Raw genomic sequence first — 24,037 nt, forward strand, 5'->3', positions numbered from 1 at the left:
AGTAGTAATCAATATCAGTAGTAATCAATATCAGCAGTAATCAATATCAGCAGTAATCAATATCAGTAGTAATCAATATCAGCAGTAATCAATATCAGTAGTAATCAATATCAGCAGTAATCAATATCAGCAGTAATCAATATCAGCAGTAATCAATATCAGTAGTAATCAATATCAGCAGTAATCAATATCAGTAGTAATCAATATCTACGTACTGGGCTGTCCGCACCCCCCTCTGTAGCACCATGCGATCGAGGGCGGTGCTGTTGCCGTACCAAGCAGTGAAGCATTAATTAAGTCAAGATGCTCTCAATGGTGCATCTGTAGAACTCTTTGTGGATGTGTAGAGTAGGGTACAGTACAGTACAGTACATTATAGACGTTTATGTTTTGTAAAAATCGATGTTTAGGCTCTTGGAGGTTGGAGCCACTCTGTTGGCTATGCATCTCAAAACTCTGTACTTGACCAGTAGCCACATGGCTGTCCTCTGTAGCTCAGTTGACAGAGCACAACGCAATGGCTCTGTCACAGAAGCAATAACAGAACAGACACAAAGATGACACCTCTATATATTCTATGGTGTCAATTGTTTTGGATGTGACCATTTCTGATTGGAAAATTTGGACTTATTTTGGAATTCAAAGAATCCACCACCTCTTTCATTTGGACAGATTTACATTCCAGCAAACATATACTGTATATTGAATGCTCAAAAGAATGGCGAAATTATCATATTAAATACCAATGCAATTCCTCCAAAAGATTGATTCTGTTTAATTAACAAGTAAGGTTTTTTGAAAGACATGCTAACCTCTTAACATTAACCAATAACATTCATTGTGATTGTAACATCTTAACATTCTAGTATGGGTCGGTTTAAGGTTAGTACATTCCAAAACAATAAATACCAATAACATTCATTGTGATTGTAACATCTTAACATTCTAGTATGGGTCGGTTTAAGGTTAGTACATTCCAAAACAATAAATACCACTTATGTCTGTGCGCCGTAAACAAATAAGCATGCAACAGTAATTAGTGCATTGTGAACATTTGTTAATTAGCAACTGTAATTGAAAGAACAGAGCCACTCGTTCGTTTATTGAGTGTTGTTGTTTTATCTGCTTTGAGGTCTTAGAGTACAGTAACATAGATCTGCACTTCATGTAAAATAGATATAGTAACATAGATCTGCACTTCATGTAAAATAGATATAGTAACATAGATCTGCACTCCATGTAAAATAGATATAGTAACATAGATCTGCACTTCATGTAAAATAGATATAGTAACATAGATCTGCACTTCATGTAAAATAGATATAGTAACATAGATCTGCACTTCATGTAAAATAGATATAGTAACATAGATCTGCACTTCATGTAAAATATATATAGTATCATAGATCTGCACTTCATGTAAAATAGATATAGTATCATAGATCTGCACTTCATGTAAAATAGATATAGTATCATAGATCTGCACGTCATGTAAAATAGATATAGTATCATAGATCTACACTTAATATCTAATAGATATAGGGCAATAACATAGATCTACATTTCATTTCTAATAGTACAGTAACATAGATCTACACTTCATATCTAATATATATATATATATATACAGCAACATAGATATACACTTCATATCTAGTAGATATAGTAACATAGATCTACACTTCATATATAATATATATATATACAGCAACATAGATATACACTTCATATCTAGTAGATATAGTAACATGGATCTACACTTCATATCTAATAGATATAGTGCAATAACATAGATCTACATTTCATTTCTAATAGTACAGTAACATAGATCTACACTTCATATCTAATATATATATATACAGCAACATAGATATACACTTCATATCTAGTAGATATAGTAACATGGATCTACACTTCATATCTAATAGATATAGTGCAGTAACATAGATATACACTTCATATCTAGTAGATATAGTAACATGGATCTACACTTCATATCTAATAGATATAGTGCAGTAACATAGATCTACACTTCATAATAATATGGTGAAGTTTATTAGGCCTACTCCTGTAGCAACTGTGTTATTTTGATGTAGACAATTAGAAAAGTCTAATTACAAATGATATGTTATGCATTTCCATATGTCGTCATTAATATAAGCAATTAGACAACTAAGTGCGAAGCCTACAAAATAGCAATATATTGTGCGATGTTGATGTCTGTATAGCCTAGTTTACTATAAGATATAAACAAACACACAAAGGACGCTTAACAGAGGATGAACCGTAGCTTATAGTAAAAAAAAAACGGAATTATAGCTGCCTTTCCACAACAGAAAACAAGATAATTTTGCTAATGACAATGATAGTTTCATGAACCTTGAATCAAAGTGTCAATGAAAATATTTTCCACCCGTTAGAAAAAACAACAACAGAGTCATAACAACAAGGTAATTAGTACGTGTGCCCCATGACATCTCTAGATGGGATTAGTGATGGGTTCTTGGAGGCTGGCTGGCTGTTCTGGGTGACTGTTGTCTCTCTATCCAGTTTATAAAGAGAAAGAGAGAGAGAGAAAAAGAGAGAGAGAGAGAGAAAATGAGAGAGAGAAAAGGAGAGAGAGAGAGAGAGAGAGAGAGAGAGAGAGAGAGAGAGAGAGACCCATTGTTTGACACGCGTCGAGGCGAGCCTGGCTTTGGCGCAACAGACATACAGAGAGACCTGGCTCCAACCAGCGGCTGGAATCCAATGATTCGCCTGGCAACCCTTTTTTGATTCAGCTGCACATGGCACCTAGACCTTTATACCGGCATCAATTCCTTTTCAACCACTCGTAGAAAACTATCGATAATTAAACATTAATTTGGGAACAATAAAGCGTTGTTTATTGTGGGTAAATTGTATTCTCCTTTCGTTCCTTTTAGTTGGTCAAAACACGCAGCAACAGAGGTCTGTGCACTTTAGATGTTGACGCCATATAGTATTTCGGATATTTGATTAACTAAATTAAAGCAGTTTTCGAAATATAAACCGCATTTCTAAATATAGCGGATATTATACGTTATAGTTTCCCCATAATGACAGCTAGATGATTTCCGTTTTCTCCATTTTTTTTTATGTAACCTGATATCAACCAGTTGGAAATCAGCAGTAGGGCTGTTCAGGATATGGAATTAACTGTGCTGCTCCCGTGTCATCCCTGCCATGAGGCTGTTGGGGATGTGACCTATGCTGCTCCAGTGTCCCGTGTCATCCCTGCCATGAGGCTGTTGGGGATGTGACCTATGCTGCTCCAGTGTCCCGTGTCATCCCTGCCATGAGGCTGTTGGGGATGTGAACTATTCTCTCGTGTCATCCCTGCCATGAGGCTGTTGGGGATGTGAACTATTCTCTCGTGTCATCCCTGCCATGAGCCTCTTGGGGACGTGAACTATTCTCTCGTTTCATCCCTGCCATGAGCCTCTTGGGGACGTGAACTATTCTCTCGTTTCATCCCTGCCATGAGCCTCTTGGGGACGTGAACTATTTTCCCGTGTCATCCCTGCCATGAGCCTCTTGGGGACGTGAACTATTTTCCCGTGTCATCCCTGCCATGAGCCTCTTGGGGACGTGAACTATTTTCCCGTGTCATCTCTGCCATGAGGCTCTTGGGGACGTGAACTATTTTCTCGTGTCATCCCTGCCATGAGGCTGTTAGGGACGTGAACTATTTTCCCGTTTCATCCCTGCCATGCGGTGCCGCCTGGATGCTCTCAAGCAGCATTGCCGTTTTCCCTTGGCAGATTATGAATTGTACTTAATCCTTGCTGGATCCGCCACCGGCGTCCCTCCCTTGGTTCAATATTACTAATGTACATTCTATTGGCTGCATTAGACAGATGTCTAAATCTCCCTCAATCCGATTCGACATAATACTTTCACTGCTATTAAATCCACAGTGGTGAATTGTATGGTGGGCGCTGGGCTGTCTGGCTGGCTGCATAAATGCGTGGGCTGATATTTCGTTCACGAGAGGCAGCAAAGTGTCAAATGGGTGTCTTTTTAGTTCTCAATTCAAGTTGTTGTGTTCTGAATGTGAACGGGTCTGTAGAGTCAGCGACTGGAAAGATGCTGTATCCTGCGAGATGCGCAAATCAATATAGAAAGAGAGATACATAAATCTGCCATCATGTCAGGACAGGACGGATCAAAAATAATGCTGGTCTTTTTTTCCAATCCATGCATCATTTTCATCCGCAGCGTCAGATGGTTGGGTGTGTGTCTAGATGAGATACCCTACCTCGGCTTAAAGTATGTGAATAGGCCTAGGCTACTTATTCACAGATGGTAGGCTAGTGATGTACATACCCGAATGTCCATATCGCGTATGCTTTTGATATCTTTGATTTTCAATTTTTATTATCTTGGATTTTCAATTGTTAAAACGGCTGAATAATAATTATAAATGAATGATAATAACAATACTTGTTCTAATAATTAATAATATTACAGGCTAATAATTTATCAACAAATCCAAATGAAAAGTTAAAGTAATATGTCTTTAATGTTGATACATATTATTTGGAGATAAATACATGACAAGATTGTTTCATTATATTGTAGCTTATTTATTTAGAAAAAAGATGACTGTTAAGAAATATATCCGTTGTTATTTCCATATTCATTATGCAGTATGCAATATAGAGTTACAGTACAATGACGCCATACAAATGAATGGCTTAAATATTTTATTTATTTTGCCAACCAAAATATTTGTTACCGATAACTAGCACATTTTCGGTAACAAGGTACTATACCTTGACATTTGTGCTAAGGTTTTCTCAAGTTCCGTTTGCATTTGAGGTATGACATTGACATAAACAGAAGATTTATTTATATTTTGGGGTATTTTAAGTAGGTATTTTCTTTAAGCACAAAATATTAATTATAAAATCAACCATTGACCAAACATTTAGATTTATTAAAGAATTCACATCCTTTAAATTGAAATATAGTATTTTTTTCCTTACAAACAAGTGGTATAAAGCATGTTACATAATTTTATAAATTATTATAATTTAATAGCTAGTATTAAAAAAAAACTATGAAAAAAAAAGTCTACAGCGCTCTCTAAAAGTATGATCACATAGGATGCATTATCAGGATTAAAATGACAAAATACTACCGAATAGAATCACAACATAACACATTGTTAAAAAAATACTTCATGTTATTACTACAATACAGAAATTGCAGACATTTGAGGACAACACAAAAACAATTTTGAGGTTATTAAAAGACAATTAGGCTTCAACGAATCTGAATAGGCTAAATAAACCTTGAGGATAAAATTGTCCCTTTCAAAACTCAACTCATAATCTTTCCGACTCCATCCATTGCAATAGCCCCATGCTCCACAGTCTAAACCGCCCGCGGCATGTATACAATAGGCTACAAACATACATACTGTGATCTCTGTTCCGGTCAGGCAGTCTCCAATTTTTTTTTTTAGAAATGCTGCCTAAAATCTCTTTGCTCTCGTCTTCTTATATGGAGACTTAATTTAGAGTCTTTCATTCAGTGGCAGTCCTAGTGCAGGTGGCGTGTCTGTGAATACTGCGCCGATTCAATTGCAGAGCCTCACTCTTAGTCGAGTACCGTATCATTAATTTTAAGTTACTGAGAGCACCATATCATTACCCGCCAGAATAGAAAAAGTGTGTCACCAAAACAGCTGTTTTGCATACAGAGATCTGTCTCTCAGTGTTGCCAATATTGCGGGTTTATCAGATTTGATTACTAAAAAAAAAGGAAAAAAAGAAAAACATAGATAAGAGAAACTCTCATACAGATCACGAAATATAGTTTCATATGATGTTTTGTTTGTGGGATGCTGGTTTATCCAAATTACATTCAATTCTAGCCAATCAAATATGCCAACTATCTTTACGCGAATTTAAAACATGTGTAAGGCTATGTGATTTAACATTGTAGCGCATCGACGAAATAATCAATGAAAGCAATGTTAAACAAATATGATCCCAGTGTAAATAGAAATGATGACGATACCTGCTGTCACTTCTGTGGAGTACAGCACCATCTTGCTTAAAGAGAAGTCGTGGCGTCTCTGTGAAGAGTGTATATACAGTGTTCTACTGGCCTCTAGTGGACGAAGAGAAGCGGAGCAGCTGATCTGGGATTAACACAAGACATCACTCCCCTTTATCAAAACGAAACTAAATGGTCGGACAGTTTAGGATCGGTTTCAAATTTGAAAAATGCTGAATGCGACTCAAGAATTTAACGACGGACATCGATCAAATAGATTGCTACGGTAAAGACAATGTAGCCTTGATAATTTGTTCCTATATACTGCTGAAGTAGATTTAGCGACCCCCGGGAACAGGAAAGTTAGTTGGCTCTACCTCATAGCAACGAAGGACGCACAACAACATACTTGCACCATGGCAAATGCGTCATTGAAAGAGGTATGTAGGTGTACCTAAAGATACAATTAAGAAAAAACAACATTCTAATCTAGCCTATATGAATCAGTATTTGTAGTTAAACGCATTTAAACTTGCTCATTACATTTCAATCTACTCATTTATGTAATCGAAGATTCCCAAATGATACACAGTGTAACGTTACCTTACAGTCGACGTGGTTGAGTCTGCGTACTTGGCCGTGTGGATTTGAGTCTGTTTTGGCTCTTACGAGCTCTATGGTAGGACTGAAATGGTTCATCGGAGCACTAATGTCATATTAATTCCATTGAAAGTAAATGGACGAAATATGATTTTAGTGCTACCATGCTTTTAGGGAAACCCAACCCAGGTATATTGCCTCGTGATAGACTGTAGTTGTTTATCAAAATGCAGGTGGCAACCAGTTTTAGCATCTTAACAACAAAAAAAGAAACGGTAACGTTACACGCGGTTCTTGACCGGCACATAACATTTTCTACTGCTTGAGTTCCTGTTACTCTTATAGAATATTAGCTCAAAAGTGTTGTGGAGCTCCTGCATCTATATATAAACAGTACCGGCATCCAAAATAAGTACCGGAACCTTATTTCAGTCAAAGTGAAGCACTGGTTACAAAAACACACAGTGCTTTTAACATATACACTACCGTTCAATAGTTTGGCATCACTTAGAAATGTCCTTGTTTATGAAAGAAAAGCACTTTTTTTTGTTCTTTAAAATAACATCGAATTGATCAGAAATACAGTGTTGACATTGTTAATGTTGTAAATGACTATTGTAGCTGGAAACGGCTGATTTTTAATGGAATATCTACATAGGTGTACAGAGGCCAATTATCAGCAACCATCACTCCTGTGTTCCAATGGCACGTTGTGTTAGCTAATCCACAACTGAGCAAAAGGACAAGTACATTATTATGTCTAGTTTGAGAAACAGACGCCTCACAAGTCCCTAACTGGCTTCTTCATTAAATAGTGCCCGCAAAACACCAGTCTTAACATCAACAGTGAAGAGGCGACTCCAGGATGCTGGCCTTCTAGGCAGAGTTCCTCTGTCCAGTCTCAACGTCAACAGTGAAGAGGCGACTCCGGGATGCTGGCCTTCTAGGCAGAGTTCCTCTGTCCAGTCTCAACGTCAACAGTGAAGAGGCGACTCCGGGATGCTGGCCTTCTAGGCAGAGTTCCTCTGTCCAGTCTCAACGTCAACAGTGAAGAGGCGACTCCGGGATGCTGGCCTTCTAGGCAGAGTTCCTCTGTTCAGTCTCAACGTCAACAGTGAAGAGGTGACTCCGGGATGCTGGCCTTCTAGGCAGAGTTCCTCTGTCCAGTCTCAACGTCAACAGTGAAGAGGCGACTCCGGGATGCTGGCCTTCTAGGCAGAGTTCCTCTGTCCAGTCTCAACGTCAACAGTGAAGAGGCGACTCCGGGATGCTGGCCTTCTAGGCAGAGTTCCTCTGTCCAGTCTCAACGTCAACAGTGAAGAGGCGACTCCGGGATGCTGGCCTTCTAGGCAGAGTTCCTCTGTCCAGTCTCAACGTCAACAGTGAAGAGGCGACTCTGGGATGCTGGCCTTCTAGGCAGAGTTCCTCTGTCCAGTCTCAACGTCAACAGTGAAGAGGCGACTCCGGGATGCTGGCCTTCTAGGCAGAGTTCCTCTGTCCAGTCTCAACTTCAACAGTGAAGAGGCGACTCCGGGATGCTGGCCTTCTAGGCAGAGTTCCTCTGTCCAGTCTCAACGTCAACAGTGAAGAGGCGACTCCGGGATGCTGGCCTTCTAGACAGAGTTCCTCTGTCCAGTCTCAACGTCAACAGTGAAGAGGCGACTCCGGGATGCTGGCCTTCTAGGCAGAGTTCCTCTGTCCAGTCCCAACATCAACAGTGAAGAGGCGACTCCGGGATGCTGGCCTTCTAGACAGAGTTCCTCTGTCCAGTCTTAACGTCAACAGTGAAGAGGCGACTCCGGGATGCTGGCCTTCTAGGCAGAGTTCCTCTGTCCAGTGTCTGTGTTCTTTTACCCATCTTAATCTTTTATTTTTATTGGCCAGTCTGAGATATGGCTTTTTCTTTGCAACTCTGCCTCTTATGTAAGATGCCCAAATGATAATTTTTAATTGAATGAACATATGAGACAATTTGAGTTGAACACATGTTTTTAAGTTGACTAAATTTTTGCCTAAAAATGTTAAACAAAAAAAGAGGCTGTGGAACCCGTTATTTATTAGTATTACGTTGAAAGAACTAGATGTATTTTACAGTGCAGGTTTGGTCCGATAAGGTCTCATAATGAGCTATTTATGTCACACTCATATACGTATTGAACTCGCCGAAAGCTTCATGTTTTTCAGGTATTTTCAGATGTCACTCTCACCGTAGATCCAAACACTTTCAAAGAGCCCAACCAGGTGAAGTACCTTCTCACTGGATATGGTAACCGCGTTACAGGAACCAAGCATTATGAAGTGCAGGGATCATTTGATGAAATAGAGGACCTGTTTGTGAAGATGTCCAGTCTAGACAGATATGCCGCCCCCAATCTCAGAGACAGTCCTCTTCGTCACCAACAGCGTCCTCGGTCACCACCTAGTCCAGTGAAACCAGTGGCGATAGATGGAGCCGTTTGGGATTTCATCCAACAGAGATGCTCAAAGGAGTTGAAGAGAATCAAAGGGGAAGACGTCTTAATTCATAAACCTCGTGACAAAATGGTGGTGACCTTTCAAAGCCACAGAAAAGACTCGGTTTGGGTTCATTTCGCCAGGGAGCGCTTTGTCACGTTCTATCAGAGACTCGCAACAGATCTGAAAGTGCAGACTTACAGTTTGGATCCACAATACTACAAAAGCTTGCAGGGACAGTTTCCAGAACTTTTGATTGAAGGAGGCCCCAGTAAAGACAGTATTACAGTGACAGGGCGCTACATGCACATTGTGATGTTGGAGGATTTTCTACGGCACGGTTCCAGTTCCCCTGTGACATCACAACGACCCCCGACACCCCAGAGAGTTAGCCCCCGAGCCTCTGGTACTACACGCAACAAGCAATCGGACGAAGAAGAAGAAGAGTCATGTCCGATTTGTCTGGACACCATTAAAGAGGACAGAAAGAAGACGTTGGCATGTAAACACTCGTTCTGTAGAGGCTGTCTGGAGGAGGCGTTCCAGACCAAACCTGTCTGTCCAACCTGTGGGGCAGTCTATGGGGAACTGAAGGGGACGCAGCCAAAGGGAGGGACTATGGCTGTTACTCAGGAAAGATCTTCTTTGTCTGGATATGACAAGTATGGAACAATCGTGATTCAGTACCACATTCCAAGTGGAATACAGAAGGTAAGCGAGTTAAACATTCAAACTACATACAAAGCCACTATTCTACCACGGGCACATAACTAGCAGTGCTGTGCATTTTTTCATCCTTTCCTAGTTTTCATCCTTTCTAGTTTTCATCCTTTCCTAATTTTCATCCTTTCCTAGTTTTCATCCTTTCTAGTTTCCATCCTTTCCTAGTTTCCATCCTTTCCTAGTTTTCATCCTTCCCCTAGTTTCCATCCTTTCCTAGTTTTCATCCTTCCCCTAGTTTCCATCCTTTCCTAGTTTTCCTCCTTTCCTAGTTTTCCTCCTTTCCTAGTTTTCCTCCTTCCCCAGTTTTCATCCTTTCCTAGTTTTCATCCTTCCTAGTTTCCATCCTTTCCTAGTTTCCATCCTTTCCTAGTTTCCATCCTTTCCTAGTTTCCATCCTTTCCTAGTTTTCATCCTTCCTAGCGAATGTCCTTCCTTCAGCAAAACGATGGCCAGAATCCCAAGCAAAGCCTTGCTCATGTCGATCCTCTTATGTTGATTTGATTTGATGTTATACTGATTTGGTCACATAGGAGGAGCATCCCAACCCAGGTCAGAATTACCAGGGTGTGTCACGTACAGCGTATCTCCCAGATTCCTCAGAGGGCAGGAAGGTTCTGGCTCTCCTGAAGAGGGCCTTCGACCAGCGACTCACGTTCACTATTGGCCGATCTTCCACCACAGGCATGGAAAACATGGTCACGTGGAACGACATCCACCATAAAACCTCCAGGAGAGGAGGCACCAGTTGGTAAGTACAGTATGGACGGATGCACTCCATTCTGTAGAACGGTTACATGGTGTAATGCATGACTTACACATATAAATGAGCCAATTACGAGACATTTTATAAACTGGGTGGTCCGATCCTTGAATGCTGATTGGTTGACAGCCGTGGTATATCAGACCGTATACCACAGGTGTGACAAAACATTTATTTTTACTGTTCTGATTACATTGGTAACCAGTTTATAATAGCAATAAGGCAACTCGGGGGGGGGGGGGGGGGGTTGTGATATATGGCCAATATACCACGGCTAAGGGCTGTGTCCAGGCACTCATGTTAAATCAGCCAGGTGAGGCTGGCTCATAATAATGGCTGGAACGGAGCGGATGGAATGGAATCAAACACATGGAAACCGTATGTTTGATGTATTTGATATCATTCCATGTATTTCACTCCAGCCATTACCACAAAAGCCCGTTTTCCCCAATGAAGGTGCCACCAACCTTCTATATTGTCCATATATCACACCCCCTGGGCCTTATTGCGTAATTATAAAGGGGGTTATACATTCTCATAACATGTCTGTCAATGCATTATAACGGCATCATACTGCATTAGATCTGCGAGATGGAAGCGTTACCTTAAATTCCATTATAGGAAGTACAAACTCAAAAGGGGGACAGTCGTTATGAACTTAAGTTTTTTATTTATTTTTTAATGGTTTCCCAGCTATGGATACCCTGACCCCGACTACCTGAGACGTCTACAGGATGAACTGAAGGTCAAAGGGATCTATTGACATGTCATCTGCATGTCTCGCAACTACCGATATGCAAGAATGAAGAAAGAGAGGTCACAAATACATGTGGTACACACAGCTGCTTCAGGTTAACTCTTGTGAAATGAAGATGGTTTTCTTGTTGGGGAAACGTAACAAAATAATGTCACTAAAACAGAAGGGGTTTTAATGACAAAAAAACGACACAGAACTTAACAGTTCTGATAATCAGAACCAAAACAGGTTTTGGGAGGGGTTCTGAAAGACAGTCATGGGCATGGTGCTAATGACACCCGCCGTGCTAACGACACCCACCGTGCTAATGACACCCACCGTGCTAATGACACACACCGTGCTAACGACCTCCCCCGTGCTAACGACACCCCCCGTGCTAACGACACCCTCCGTGAGCTCCCACTAGATCTGCCCAAGAAGAGGCAAACAAAAGGCCACACACCAAACTTAAAAGACAGGAAACAAACCAAAACGGTGAGCAAAACAAAACAAAAACAGGGAATATCAGACAAAGGAATGTTTGTCTAGAAATCACACGGGGGGGGGGGGTCACGTGAACTAAGAGCTCCGCACAAGTAGTTTCCAATTCCTAATCTTACCTCCACTCCAAGTTCACACTCATTTAGCTTTAGTAAGAAAAAGTCATGGCGGCTACAAAAGGCGACACTACAGGTGACATTTTTACCCGGACTCGAGTATTAGCGACGGAAAAAGCCTCCAAGAAGAAGCTAGCTTCAGAAAAAAACTAGCGCCATTAGCCAGGAGCAAGAGAACCCGCTCCCCCACGAGGCACAACGAATGCCAACCTCGCACTCTGTCGAAGACATCCTCTCTGAGTTGAGATCCCAACGTACAGAACTAAACACCAAATTAGATGCCATTAACTCTCAGCTCAGTGCGATAGGGGGCAAGGTGACAATCCTGGAAAACGCTTTGCCTGACATCAACAACAAGATGTCCAGGCGCCCCGCGTATATGGTTGAGGCAGAGGGGCGAATCCTATCCATGGAAAACTTATTGACAGATGCCATGGAAACAATAGCATATGCTAAAAAGAAAATCGAGCATCTGGAAGAGAAAACAGAGGACCTGGAAAACAGGGGCGAAGGAATAATTGTGTTCTATTCAATCTGGGCGAAAAAGAAGAGGGAAACATGAAACTGATCCGCTACCTGCAAGACAAACTTCCCGAGTGGCTCCACCTGCCCACCGACAGGCCCATAGAACTCGAGAGAGCTCACCGAGCACTGAGGCCCCCACCAGCAGCCAGACAACCACCGCGCCCAATCACCATACGTTTCCTGAGATTCACCGACAAGGAACGAGTCCTACAGGCGGCGAAAAACAACACCATCACAGTGGGAAACGCCAAACTCGCTTTACACCAGGACCTGTCAGCTGGAATACGCCGAAAGCGCCGAGAATTTGACGAAGTGAAGAAATACTCCATTGACCGAGGCATCTTCAGGGGATTCAAATACCCAAACGAGCTCAGGATTCTTCACCAAGGAGCCTTGCGACACTTCAAAACTCCCGAAGAGGCAAAACGTTTTTTGAAAGACAATCCTGGCCAATGAGAAACAGACCAATGACTAAATGCGATTAATGCCATTACTAAAGGAGGTAAGACGACATATAGCCGATATCCAGAGACCCACCCCCTAAATGTCATTATAGCCGTCCAATTTATATTTATTTTCCTTTAACTGAGAGGGATGGGCTGTATAGCCTAACCTAGGCCTACTAATGTTTCAGCCTACTTTTATTTCCCTGTTTTTTTGTTGTTGCTATTATTACCTGGGGTTCCCTATGTCCCTTGGGGGAGGTATATGTAGGCTGGGCTATTGATTTTATTTTTCTCCCCTCTTTTACTGAGGTCTGGACGAGGGCAACTGTGTTATTTACTCAATGCGGGGTGGAGAGGATGAGGCATTTCTTTGGTGGGGAGAGGGAGACGTTCGTTGCTAACTGTTCCCGGTTTTTGTTTTATTCGGAACACAGAATTGAGACTGAGCTGGGGTTAATAGATCCAACGGGATGTGTCGAGTTGTTTGGGAACTCGGCTGGGGTGTTCAGAGATTATTATTTTATGTACACCATTTATTTTCCTTTTATGTGAACGCAGCTGTAATTACTATCCACTTTTACCCAGCGATGACTTGCACTAAAGTTCGATTACTGCTCGATGACGATGACTAGTACCTTAAATCTATTGACATGGAACTGCCATGGTCTAGGGCATGCAATAAAACGGAAAAAGATACTATGTGCTCTAAAAAAGGAAAAAGCAGACATTGCGCTATTACAAGAGACACACCTCTGTGATGCTGAACATGCCAAACTCCGCAGAGCTTGGGTGGGACAGGTGTATTTCTCATCTTTCAAATCAAACAGTAGAGGCACAGCCATACTTATCCATAAAAATGTTCCATTCATAATTGACAAAAACATATCTGATCCGGAGGGGAGATTTATTTTGATAACTGGGTCACTATATGGTCAACCAATTACTATATTAAACATATACGCCCCTAACACAGATACTCCTGCCTTCATGTCAAAAATTATAACCCTGTTGAATGAGCATTGTGTCTCCTTTGGTGTGGTGGCCGGAGATTTTAATTGTACCCTTAACCCAACCCTAGACAAATCATCTCAAGTCCCCACCACAAATCCTAGATCTGCAAAGATGTTGAACTCTCTTACTAAAGAGATGGGGCTGATAGATATCTGGAGAGAGAATAATAGCTCATCTATGGACTATACATACTACTCTAATGTCCATAACACCTACTCCCGTATAGATTACATTTTTATCCCAAAGAGTTTCATAAATTCAGCCACTTGTACAATCGGACCCATAGCACTTTCAGATCACGCCTTTGTCCACCTCCGCTTTGACCTCTGCAAAAACTTCCCGAGGTCAAAGAGCTGGAAATTCAACACCTCCATGCTATCAAATGACGAGTTCCATACATTGGTAACTACATGGATAGACAACTACACACAAGACAATAAAGATTCCCCTGTTTCTCCGGCCACAATGTGGGACGCTGCTAAAGCCACACTAAGAGGTCATCTAATTGCATATGCTTCCTCTAAGAAAAAAGCAATGGAAGCACACAGGCTAGATCTTGAGAGGGAGCTGGAATGCTGTGAAAAAATACATAAACAATCCCTAGACAGCACTTCCTGGAGTCATCTTAAAGTAGCCAAAGCCAAACTGAATTTGGACTACACTCGGGAGATAAAAAAAAAAGTTTTCTTTACTAAACAGAAATACCATGAGTATAGCAATAGGCCCAGTAGATTGCTTGCTTACCAATTTAAAAAGGAGCAGTCAGAGCGTACAATCATGGCTATCCGAACAGCAGAGGACGAGGTCACATATGACCCAAAAAAGATCAATTTAACTTTTCATGATTTTTACTGCAAACTATATACCTCTGAGAGAAAACACATGGAGGCAGAACTCCACTCTTTCCTAAAGGGAATCTCGCTACCTAAACTATCAGAGACCGACCAGGAAGATCTCAACTCCCCCTTCACTCCTGAGGAGATCCTGGAGGCAATTACCTCCATGCCAATGGAGGTAATTGTCCCCAGGCCCAGATGGATTCCCCAGAGAGTTCTATAAAGCTTTTTGGCCTCAGCTCAGCCCTATCTTCATGCCAATGCTGGAGGATTTTTGCAAAAACGGAGTTCTCCCAGACTCAATGCACACAGCTCGCATTACAGTGTTGCTAAAAAAGGACAAGGACCCCCTATCCTGCTCGTCCTTCCGGCCCATAAGCTTGTTGGATTTCGACTATAAAATAATTACCAAATTGCTCGCCAAAAGACTAAACACTCTTCTTCCCAAAATAATAAAAGCGGACCAAACTGGATTTATTAGAGACAGATACTCTTCTGATAACATTCACCGTCTTTTTGATATTATTGATCAAGTAAACGCACAAAAGACCCCTGTCCTGCTGGCTTCACTGGATGCTGAGAAGGCGTTTGACAGGATGGAGTGGAGCTTTCTGTTTTCAGTCTTAGAAAAGTTCAATATGGGCCCAAATTTTATTAAATGGATCAAATCACTATACTCTCATCCAAATGCCATGGTGACTACTAATGGACTGAACTCTGACAGATTCCCTCTGGAACGGGGCACAAGACAAGGGTGCTCGCTGTCCCCGCTGCTCTACTTGTTGGGGGCGGAGCCTCTGGCAGAGCTGATAAGGAGCAATCCAAGTATTATGGGTGTTTCTGCAGGTGGCCTGCAGCACAAGATTTCACTTTACACGGATGATGTCTTGCTCTACATATCCAACCCTGAGAAATCCCTCCCTCTCATTTTAGACACAATTGCCCAGTATGGCAAGTTCTCAGGTTATAAGATCAATTTTAACAAATCCACTGTCTGCCCTCTCAATATTACACTCACCAGCTCTATGAAGACACTTTGTCCTTTCCAATGGAAAACACAGGGGTTTCAATACCTCGGGATCTTCAAAACACCAGATCTGAATAGCCTTTTTAAGGAAAATTATCTTCCACTCCTGGATCGAATCAAGAACAATCTCCAAACCTGGATCTCCCTCCCAATTAGCTTAGTAGGAAGAATTAATGTAATCCGTATGAACGTCCTCCCTAGACTGAACTACTTATTTCAGATGCTCCCATGCTATCTCCCAGTTTCCTTCTTCAAAACAACTAACCAAAGCATCACCAAATTTATATGGGGCAATAAAAAACCTAGGATCAAGTTTTCCACTTTATCAAAACCTGAATCTAAAGGTGGCCTTGCCCTTCCCTCCCTTCAATTGTACTACTGGTCTGCCCAAATCCGCAACATGCTAACATGGATCACAAACAGACAAGAGTCAACGTGGATTCAGATAGAAGCCCAATCCTGTGGTTCATTCCCCTTAAGCTCAATTATATTCATTAATAACTTTAGTGAAGTGGGCAACATAGCCAAAACCTTTGCAATTTACAGCACCCTACTAGCGTGGAGGGACTGTAAGAAATACCTGGGCATTTCCTCCCAAATATGTTCTCACTCGCCTATAGTAGGCAACCCAGACTTGCCAAAAGCCCTGAGGGATGCCAACTTTAATCTTTGGCATACTCTAGGAATCAGGACCTTTTCAGACCTATTTCATCAGAAAACCACTACACTGAAATCCTTTCAAGAGCTCTGCAGTGAATTCGATATGCCAAGATCCCATTTTTTAAAAATATCTTCAAGAGGAGGTTTAGAACTCAGTTGAAACCCTTCTTGTCACAGCACAATCCATTAAAGGCAAAATATCTTGCATCTATAGACTCCTTTCTGAGAAAGGAAGCTCCTCCTTTACTCCTTTGAAAATAATCTGGGAAAAGGACCTTGGTCTGACTATTAGTAATGAGTTATGGGCGGAGGTTTGCGACAAGGTATACTGCTCCTCTACCAGTGTAAAAATGAATGAATCTAATTACAAATTTTTGTACAAATTTTATTATACTCCTTTGAGACTCCATAGAATGAAAACAGATATGTCTCCTAACTGTAAAAGATGTACCTCTGAATGTGGAACCTATATGCATGTATTTTGGAGCTGTAGGGAGATTGCCAGATTCTGGCAATCTGTACATACTGCTGCACAGAAAATACTAGAGGTACAGTTTGATATGACCCCATGTATCTATCTTCTTAATGCCCAGCAGGACTTTGTTCTTGATCCTGACAGAGAAAATTTGCTTATGACTATTACATACTTTGCTAAGAAATGTATTCTTCTATTGTGGGCCTCTAATACCCCTCCTACATTTAAAATGTGGATTGACCAGATTGTTGACTTCCTTCCTCTTGAAAAGCTCACTTATGACCTCCACAAGAGACAGCCCAAGTTTGATAGACTCTGGTCCCCACTATTCAACTATATTTCAAACTGGACAGAGTGAACGGGGTGACTAGGGAAATGCGCAGATACATGTTGTGTAAGGTACTGTAAAACCTAAAAACGAATTATTGGGTCCAGCGTCGTCTCAGCGAATGCTTGAAATAGCTGATAAGAACCTTGATAGTGCTGCTGCAAGTGGTATGGTTTTTATTTTTGTTGTGTGTGTTTTTATTTTAATTTAGTTTTTGAGTACGTGTGTGTGTGTGTATGTATGTATGTATGTATGTATGTGTGTGTGTGTGTATGTATGTATGTATGTATGTATGTATGTGTGTGTGTATGTATGTATGTATGTGTGTGTGTATGTGTGTGTGTATGTATGTGTGTATGTATGTATGTATGTATGTATGTATGTATGTGTGTGTGTGTGTATGTATGTGTGTGTGTGTGTATGTATGTATGTATGTATGTGCGTATGTATGTATGTATGTGTGTGTGTATGTATGTATGTATGTGTGTGTGTGTGTATGTATGTATGTATGTATGTGCGTATGTATGTATGTATGTATGTATGTATGTATGTATGTATGTATGTATGTATGTATGTATGTATGTATGTATGTATGTATGTGTGTGTGTGTGTATATGTATGTATGTATGTATGTATGTATGTATGTATGTGTATGTATGTATGTATGTATGTATGTATGTATGTATGTATGTATGTATGTATGTATGTATGTATGTATGTGTGTGTGTGTGTATGTATATACAGGTACCAAGGAAAATATATAGATTAAGAAAAATAAATGTTTTTATTTGACTTTATCATTCATTTTAATTGTATTTAAATTTTTTCAAATGTATTATTATTTTTTGACTTTTGACTTTTTTTTAAAGCCTGTCACATCTGTGAATGTGGAATGTGTTTTGTTGGTTGATTGAAAAACAAGAACTTAATAAAACTTTAAATTGAAAAAAAAGAAATCACTCGGGGATCGCCAACTAAAAGGTGTTAACCCTCCACTTCTCTGAAGACAACTAGAGCACTGGGCTAGCCACTCTTAAATATCACCGAAACCATCTTACCACTAACGAGATGATAACCAGCATAAGTGTAACACATACTAACAAGGTGCCACCGCTCAGTGTGCACTACGTGCTACCGTGCTAAAAAAAAAAAAAAACGATCAAAATCTTGACCAAATGTTTATTTGTAGGCTGTCACTCAAAAGAAAACAACACTAAGAAATACACTGAGTTTAAGATGTAATACAATAACAGAAAAAGACCCTCCCATCTCCCACTCACAGAAACCATTCAGAGTAAATTACCCCCCCATCTCCCACTCACAGAAAAATCCCCCCCCATCTCCCACTCACAGAAACCATTCAGAGTAAATACCCCCCCCCATCTCCCACTCACAGAAACCATTCAGAGTAAATTCCCCCCCCATCTCCCACTCACAGAAACCATTCAGAGTAAATTACCCCCCCCATCTCCCACTCACAGAAACCATTCAGAGTAAAACCCCCCCCATCTCCTACTCACAGAAACCATTCCCCCCATCTCCCACTCACAGAAACCATTCGGAGTAAAGAACCCCCCATTCACAGTAAACCCCCCCCATCTCCCAGAAACCATTCAGAAACCATTCAGAGTAAAGAACCCCCCCCCCCATCTCCCACTCACAGAAACCATTCAGAGTAAATACCCCCCAGAAACCATTCTAAATACCCCCCCCCACTCACAGAAACCATTCAGAGTAAAGAAATTAACTTCTTTTAATTTATTGAACATAAACAAGTACATAAGCTACTATTTTCATAACTTGTAAAAAGCCCCCCCCAAAAAAGCTGAATTAATTTGAAGAATAAAGAAAAAGCCATAAAAACTCAATTACTGAAAATATTTGGCCTTGTTTGTTGTGACAATATATTCAGTATGTATTGTTATATTACAATGAATTCATGTCTATAAGGCACCAAATGATAAATAGCATAATAACATAATACTTCCAGATAAAAGAGATCAAAAATCAAAGTATACCACTGACCATCATATTGCTCATCTCCAACTGATTAACATTTCCTGTGAAATATTTGACTTAAGTTTGTACTATTGAGTTCCTTATTTATTTAAATGTTTAATTTGATTGATATTCACGACGTCATCCCTTGGTGCACTTGATCTATGTGCTTCCAGTTGCAACGGTTTTACCCTTCTTCATTAGATACACATGACACTGTGGTAACTGCTATAAAAAAATTAAAAAAACGTCAAGATATCCTTATAAAATGTCAGTAATAGAGATTATGAACAACATGTGAGTGACGAAACGCCTTTGGAATAATGAATAAACCAAAGTCACGAAACCAAACGTCCACCTGTGTGTTGATCCGGTCCGTGTTACTATTCCAACGACCGGTATTATAAAACAATATTCATGTGATTTGGCCACTGAATTATGGAATATAAAAATGAATAAACATGTTGCTAATTAATTCCCCGTCTGTGTTTATATTAGTTACAATAACCTGACATATATTTCAAATGGTAAAATCATTAGTCATTCATTTTTGTTTTATATAAAAAAAAAAATATATATATATATATGACCTGTTTTTTTAACAGTACTGTTTTTTTTTTGCTAGGAAACTTAAGACTTGTATCATGTACAGAGTGGTTGGTGTCCACCATGACCAATGTTGGCTTTCAACTAACATCCATTCTTAGAAATATATCATTTACAATGAACATAAGGGTTAGAATACATCAATCTGAGCTCTGATTGGTCATTAAAATCACAGCAATATATATATATATATATATATAAACAACAGCAGCAAACACCAATGATTAATATGTATAGAAGCCCCAGAACAAAAGGAAACTATTTTAAAAGGTTATTTTAAATTGGGGTGTCGATTATACAATCCACCCATAGTTTTAAATCAAAAGTACAAATATCAATCTGAAATGTTTTATTTTATATTTGAAAATAGGTGTTGGAACTGGTTGTGAGTGTGTGAAACTGTGAATTGACAAATGGATCACATCTATACTGCAATATGTATAAATTCTTGACTGCAATCAAAGTCTTCCCCATTGTAAACCAGTAGACCCCCCCCTTATAAAAGGAGAAGAAACCAATATATACATTTCTTGGTATGATTATGTGAAGGAAATGGATCTACTTCCTAAATTAACACGGCATACATTTCTGCTCATTGTTTTGACGACATGTCAGTGAATGTATTGAATCCTGACCTTAATGTATTGAATCCTGACCTTAATGTATTGAATCCTGACCTTAATGTCGATTCCTCAATGTATTGAATCCTGACCTTAATGTATTGAATCCTGACCTTAATGTATTGAATCCTGACCTTAATGTATTGAATCCTGACCTTAATGTCGATTCTACTCAATGTATTGAATCCTGACCTTAATGTCGATTCTACTCAATGTATTGAATCCTGACCTTAATGTATTGAATCCTGGCCTTAATGTATTGAATCCTGACCTTAATGTCGATTCTACTCAATGTATTGAATCCTGACCTTAATGTATTGAATCCTGGCCTTAATGTATTGAATCCTGACCTTAATGTATTGAATTCTGTCGATTCTACTTAATGTATTGAATCAATGTATTGAATCCTGACCTTAATGTATTGAATCCTGACCTTAATGTATTGAATCCTGACCTCAATGTATTGAATCCTGACCTTAATGTCGATTCTACTCAATGTATTGAATCCTGACAATGTCGATTCTACTCATTATTTTGCCGTGTGCCTCAGTCTACATGAAATGGTTACCAATATAACGTACACACACACACACATATATATACACACACACACACACACACATATATACACACACACACGTTATATTGGTAACCATTCCATGTTATATATACACAGTACCAGTCAAAAGTTTGGACACACCTACTCATTCAAGGGTTTTTCTTTATTCTACATTGTAGAATAATAGTGAAGACATCAAAACTATGGAATCATGTAGTAACCAAAACAGTGTTAAATAAATCCTTTGCCATGACAGCGTTGCACACTCTTGGCATTCTCTCAACCAGCTTCATGAGGCATTCTCTCAACCAGCTTCACCTGGAATGAATTTCAATTAACAGGTATGCCTTGTTAAAAGTGAATGTGAAATGTATTTCCTTAATGCGTTTGAACCAATCAGTTCTGTTGTGACAAGGTAGGGGTGGTATACAGAAGATATAGATATTTTACCAAATAGGGCTTTGGCAAGAACAGCTCTAATAAGCAAAGAGAAACGGCAGTCCATCATTACTTTAAGACATGAAGGTCAGTGAATACTGAAAATGTCAAGAAATTTTAAAGTTTCTTCAAATGCAGTCGCAAAAACCATCAAGCGCTATGATGAAACTGGCTCTCATGAGGACCGCCACAGGAACGGAAGACCCAGAGTTACCTCTGCTGCAGAGGATAAGTTCATTAGAGTTACCAGCCTCTGAAATTGCAAGCCAAATAAATGCTTCACAGAGTTCAAGTAACAGACACATCAACATCAACTTTATGGTCGAATTGTTGCAAAGAAACCACTACTAAAGGACACCGATAAGAAGAAGAGGCTTGATTGGGCCAAGAAACACGAGCAATAGACATTAGACTGGTGGAAATCTGGTCTTTGGTCTGATGAGTACAAATTTGATTTTTGGTTCCAAACCGCCGTGTCTTTGTGAGACGCAGAGTAGGTGAACGGATGATCTCTACATGTGTGGTTCCCAACGTGAAGCATGGAGGAGGAGGTGTGATGGTGCTTTGCTGGTGACACTGTCAGTGATTTCAAGGCACACTTAACCAGCATGGATACCACAGCATTCTGCAGCGATAATCCATCTGGTTTGGGTTTAGTGGGACTATCATTTGTTTTTCCATGGGACAATAACCCAACACACCTCCAGGCTGTGCATGGGCTATTTGACCAAGAAGGAGAGTGATGGAGTGCTGCATCAGATGACCTGGCCTCCACAATCACTCGACCTCAACCAAATTGAGATGCTTTGGGATTTGTTGGACAGCAGAGTGAAGGAAAAGCAGCCAAGTGCTCAGCATATGTGAGAACTCCTTCAAGATTGCTTTTTCAACATTCCAGGTGAACCTGGTTGAGAGAATGCCAAGAGAATGCAACGATGTCATCAAGGCAAAGGATGGCTACTTTGAAGAATCTCCTAAAATATTTTGATGTATTTAACACTTTTGGTTTCTACATGATTCCATATGTGTTATTTCATAGTTTTGATGTAGAATATAGTAAAAATAAAGAAAAACCCTGGAATGAGTAGGTGTCCAAACTGTTGACTGGTACTGTGTATGTACACACACCCACAAAATAATCAAGTGGAAAATAATTAGTAGTTTTTTAGGTTATGAACCAGTTGTATGACATTAAGAAACAGTGCATATCAACACCTACAGTCTACATTGTACTTTAAAAAGGTACAACTCTATAGTAAACCAGGTCAGATGGATGGAACCTTTTTCCTAGACAGGAAGGAACCTTTTTCCTAGACAGGAAGGAACCTTTTTCCTAGACAGGAAGGAACCTTTTTCCTAGACAGGAAGGAACCTTTTTCCTAGACCTTTTTCCTAGACAGGAAGGAACCTTTTTCCTAGACCTTTTTCCTAGACAGGAAGGAACCTTTTTCCTAGTTATTTTCCCCCGAAAAGGACCATATCTACTAGCAAAAAGTCTCAAAATATTCACCAAAGAGTTTTACCGTTTTAAACGTTCTCTACAAAAAGTGAAATCGTCCCAATCAGTCAAACAGAGACGTGTCTTCAGGAAAAGCAGGATTCTTCATAGTATTTAGAAACTTAGCAAAAATGTGTTCTTCCCTCAAGTTTTGTTGTGTTTCAGTTGTACATATGTGTGCTGAGGTTTCAAACTTTAAAGTTGTTTGTGTGTCCACTGCGTTGATCGGGAAGGAAACACTTTGTACGATGGGCCTCCGCAGCTCAAAAAACATCCAGCTTTGAGCTGAGAGGTGGAGGAGGAGAGGCAGCAGTATTGCTGTGTTGTTCATCCCGTGGCAGTCTGGTTGCCGATGACTCGTAGGATCTCTCGATGGATGCCAGCGTCTTGTGTGTTGATGCTCGTATCCCCCACCTGACCATCTTCATAACTGGACCAGAAGAAGAATCACACAAGAACACCACTTCTCAGTACCAACCCCCCATAGAACAAATTCCCTGTGGGAACTCCAGCTATTAATAAGACTCTTGGAAAATGTCAAACGTATATGTTTATTCACTTGTATTATCAAATACTGGTATGTGTTATTTCTTTAATAACAGACCACTTTGATAAACATCTATTTTCTTTAAAGGACCTTTAACCCTAGTCTGCTACCCTAACCCCTAGTCTGCTACCCTAACCCCTAGTCTGCTACCCTAACCCCTAGTCTTCTACCCTAACCCCTAGTCTACTACCCTAACCCCACCCCTAGTCTACTACCCTAACCCCACCCCTAGTCTACTAGCCTAACCCCTAGTCTACTAGCCTAACCCCTAGTCTACTAGCCTAACCCCTAGTCTACTAGCCTAACCCCTAGTCTACTAGCCTAACCCCTAGTCTACTAGCCTAACCCCTAGTCTACTAGCCTAACCCCTAGTCTACTAGCCTAACCCCTAGTCTACTACCCTAACCCCTAGTCTACTACCCTAACCCCTAGTCTACTAGCCTAACCCCTAGTCTACTAGCCTAACCCCTAGTCTACTAGCCTAACCCCTAGTCTACTACCCTAACCCCTAGTTTACTAGCCTAACCCCTAGTCTACTACCCTAAC

The 24,037-nt window shown here is 40.3% G+C and overlaps 2 protein-coding genes across 10 annotated transcripts in view; one reads left to right on the forward strand and one right to left on the reverse strand.

The window, feature by feature from the left end:
- The first annotated feature begins 6,211 nt into the window (after window positions 1-6,211).
- Window positions 6,212-13,870, forward strand: si:dkey-3h3.3 (uncharacterized protein LOC100144568 homolog). The gene is made up of 4 exons (XM_029652046.2): window positions 6,212-6,467; window positions 8,812-9,792; window positions 10,335-10,552; window positions 11,258-13,870. Exons 1-4 carry the CDS (start codon window positions 6,444-6,446, stop codon window positions 11,325-11,327), a joined length of 1,293 nt encoding a protein of 430 aa, XP_029507906.1. The 5' UTR covers window positions 6,212-6,443; the 3' UTR covers window positions 11,328-13,870.
- Window positions 13,871-18,960: 5,090 nt separating this feature from the next.
- The window catches only part of LOC115122797 (poly (ADP-ribose) polymerase family, member 8), a 100,492-nt gene continuing 95,415 nt past the window's right edge, over window positions 18,961-24,037 (reverse strand). For 3 of the 9 annotated variants that reach the window (XM_065026917.1, XM_065026909.1, XM_065026916.1), the window contains 2 exons: window positions 20,862-23,374; window positions 18,961-20,720 (listed from right to left, as the gene is read on the reverse strand). In XM_065026917.1, coding sequence (XP_064882989.1) covers window positions 23,272-23,374 — 103 coding nt within the window. In that variant the 3' untranslated portion in view covers window positions 18,961-20,720; window positions 20,862-23,271. The remainder of the gene's footprint in view (window positions 20,721-20,861; window positions 23,375-24,037) is intronic. The other 6 variants (XM_065026915.1, XM_065026913.1, XM_065026911.1 and 3 more) reach the window with 6 other exon arrangements.

The sequence above is a fragment of the Oncorhynchus nerka genome, linkage group LG13, assembly GCF_034236695.1.
Source record: "Oncorhynchus nerka isolate Pitt River linkage group LG13, Oner_Uvic_2.0, whole genome shotgun sequence".
In the NCBI taxonomy this organism is placed as follows: Eukaryota; Metazoa; Chordata; class Actinopteri; order Salmoniformes; family Salmonidae; genus Oncorhynchus; species Oncorhynchus nerka.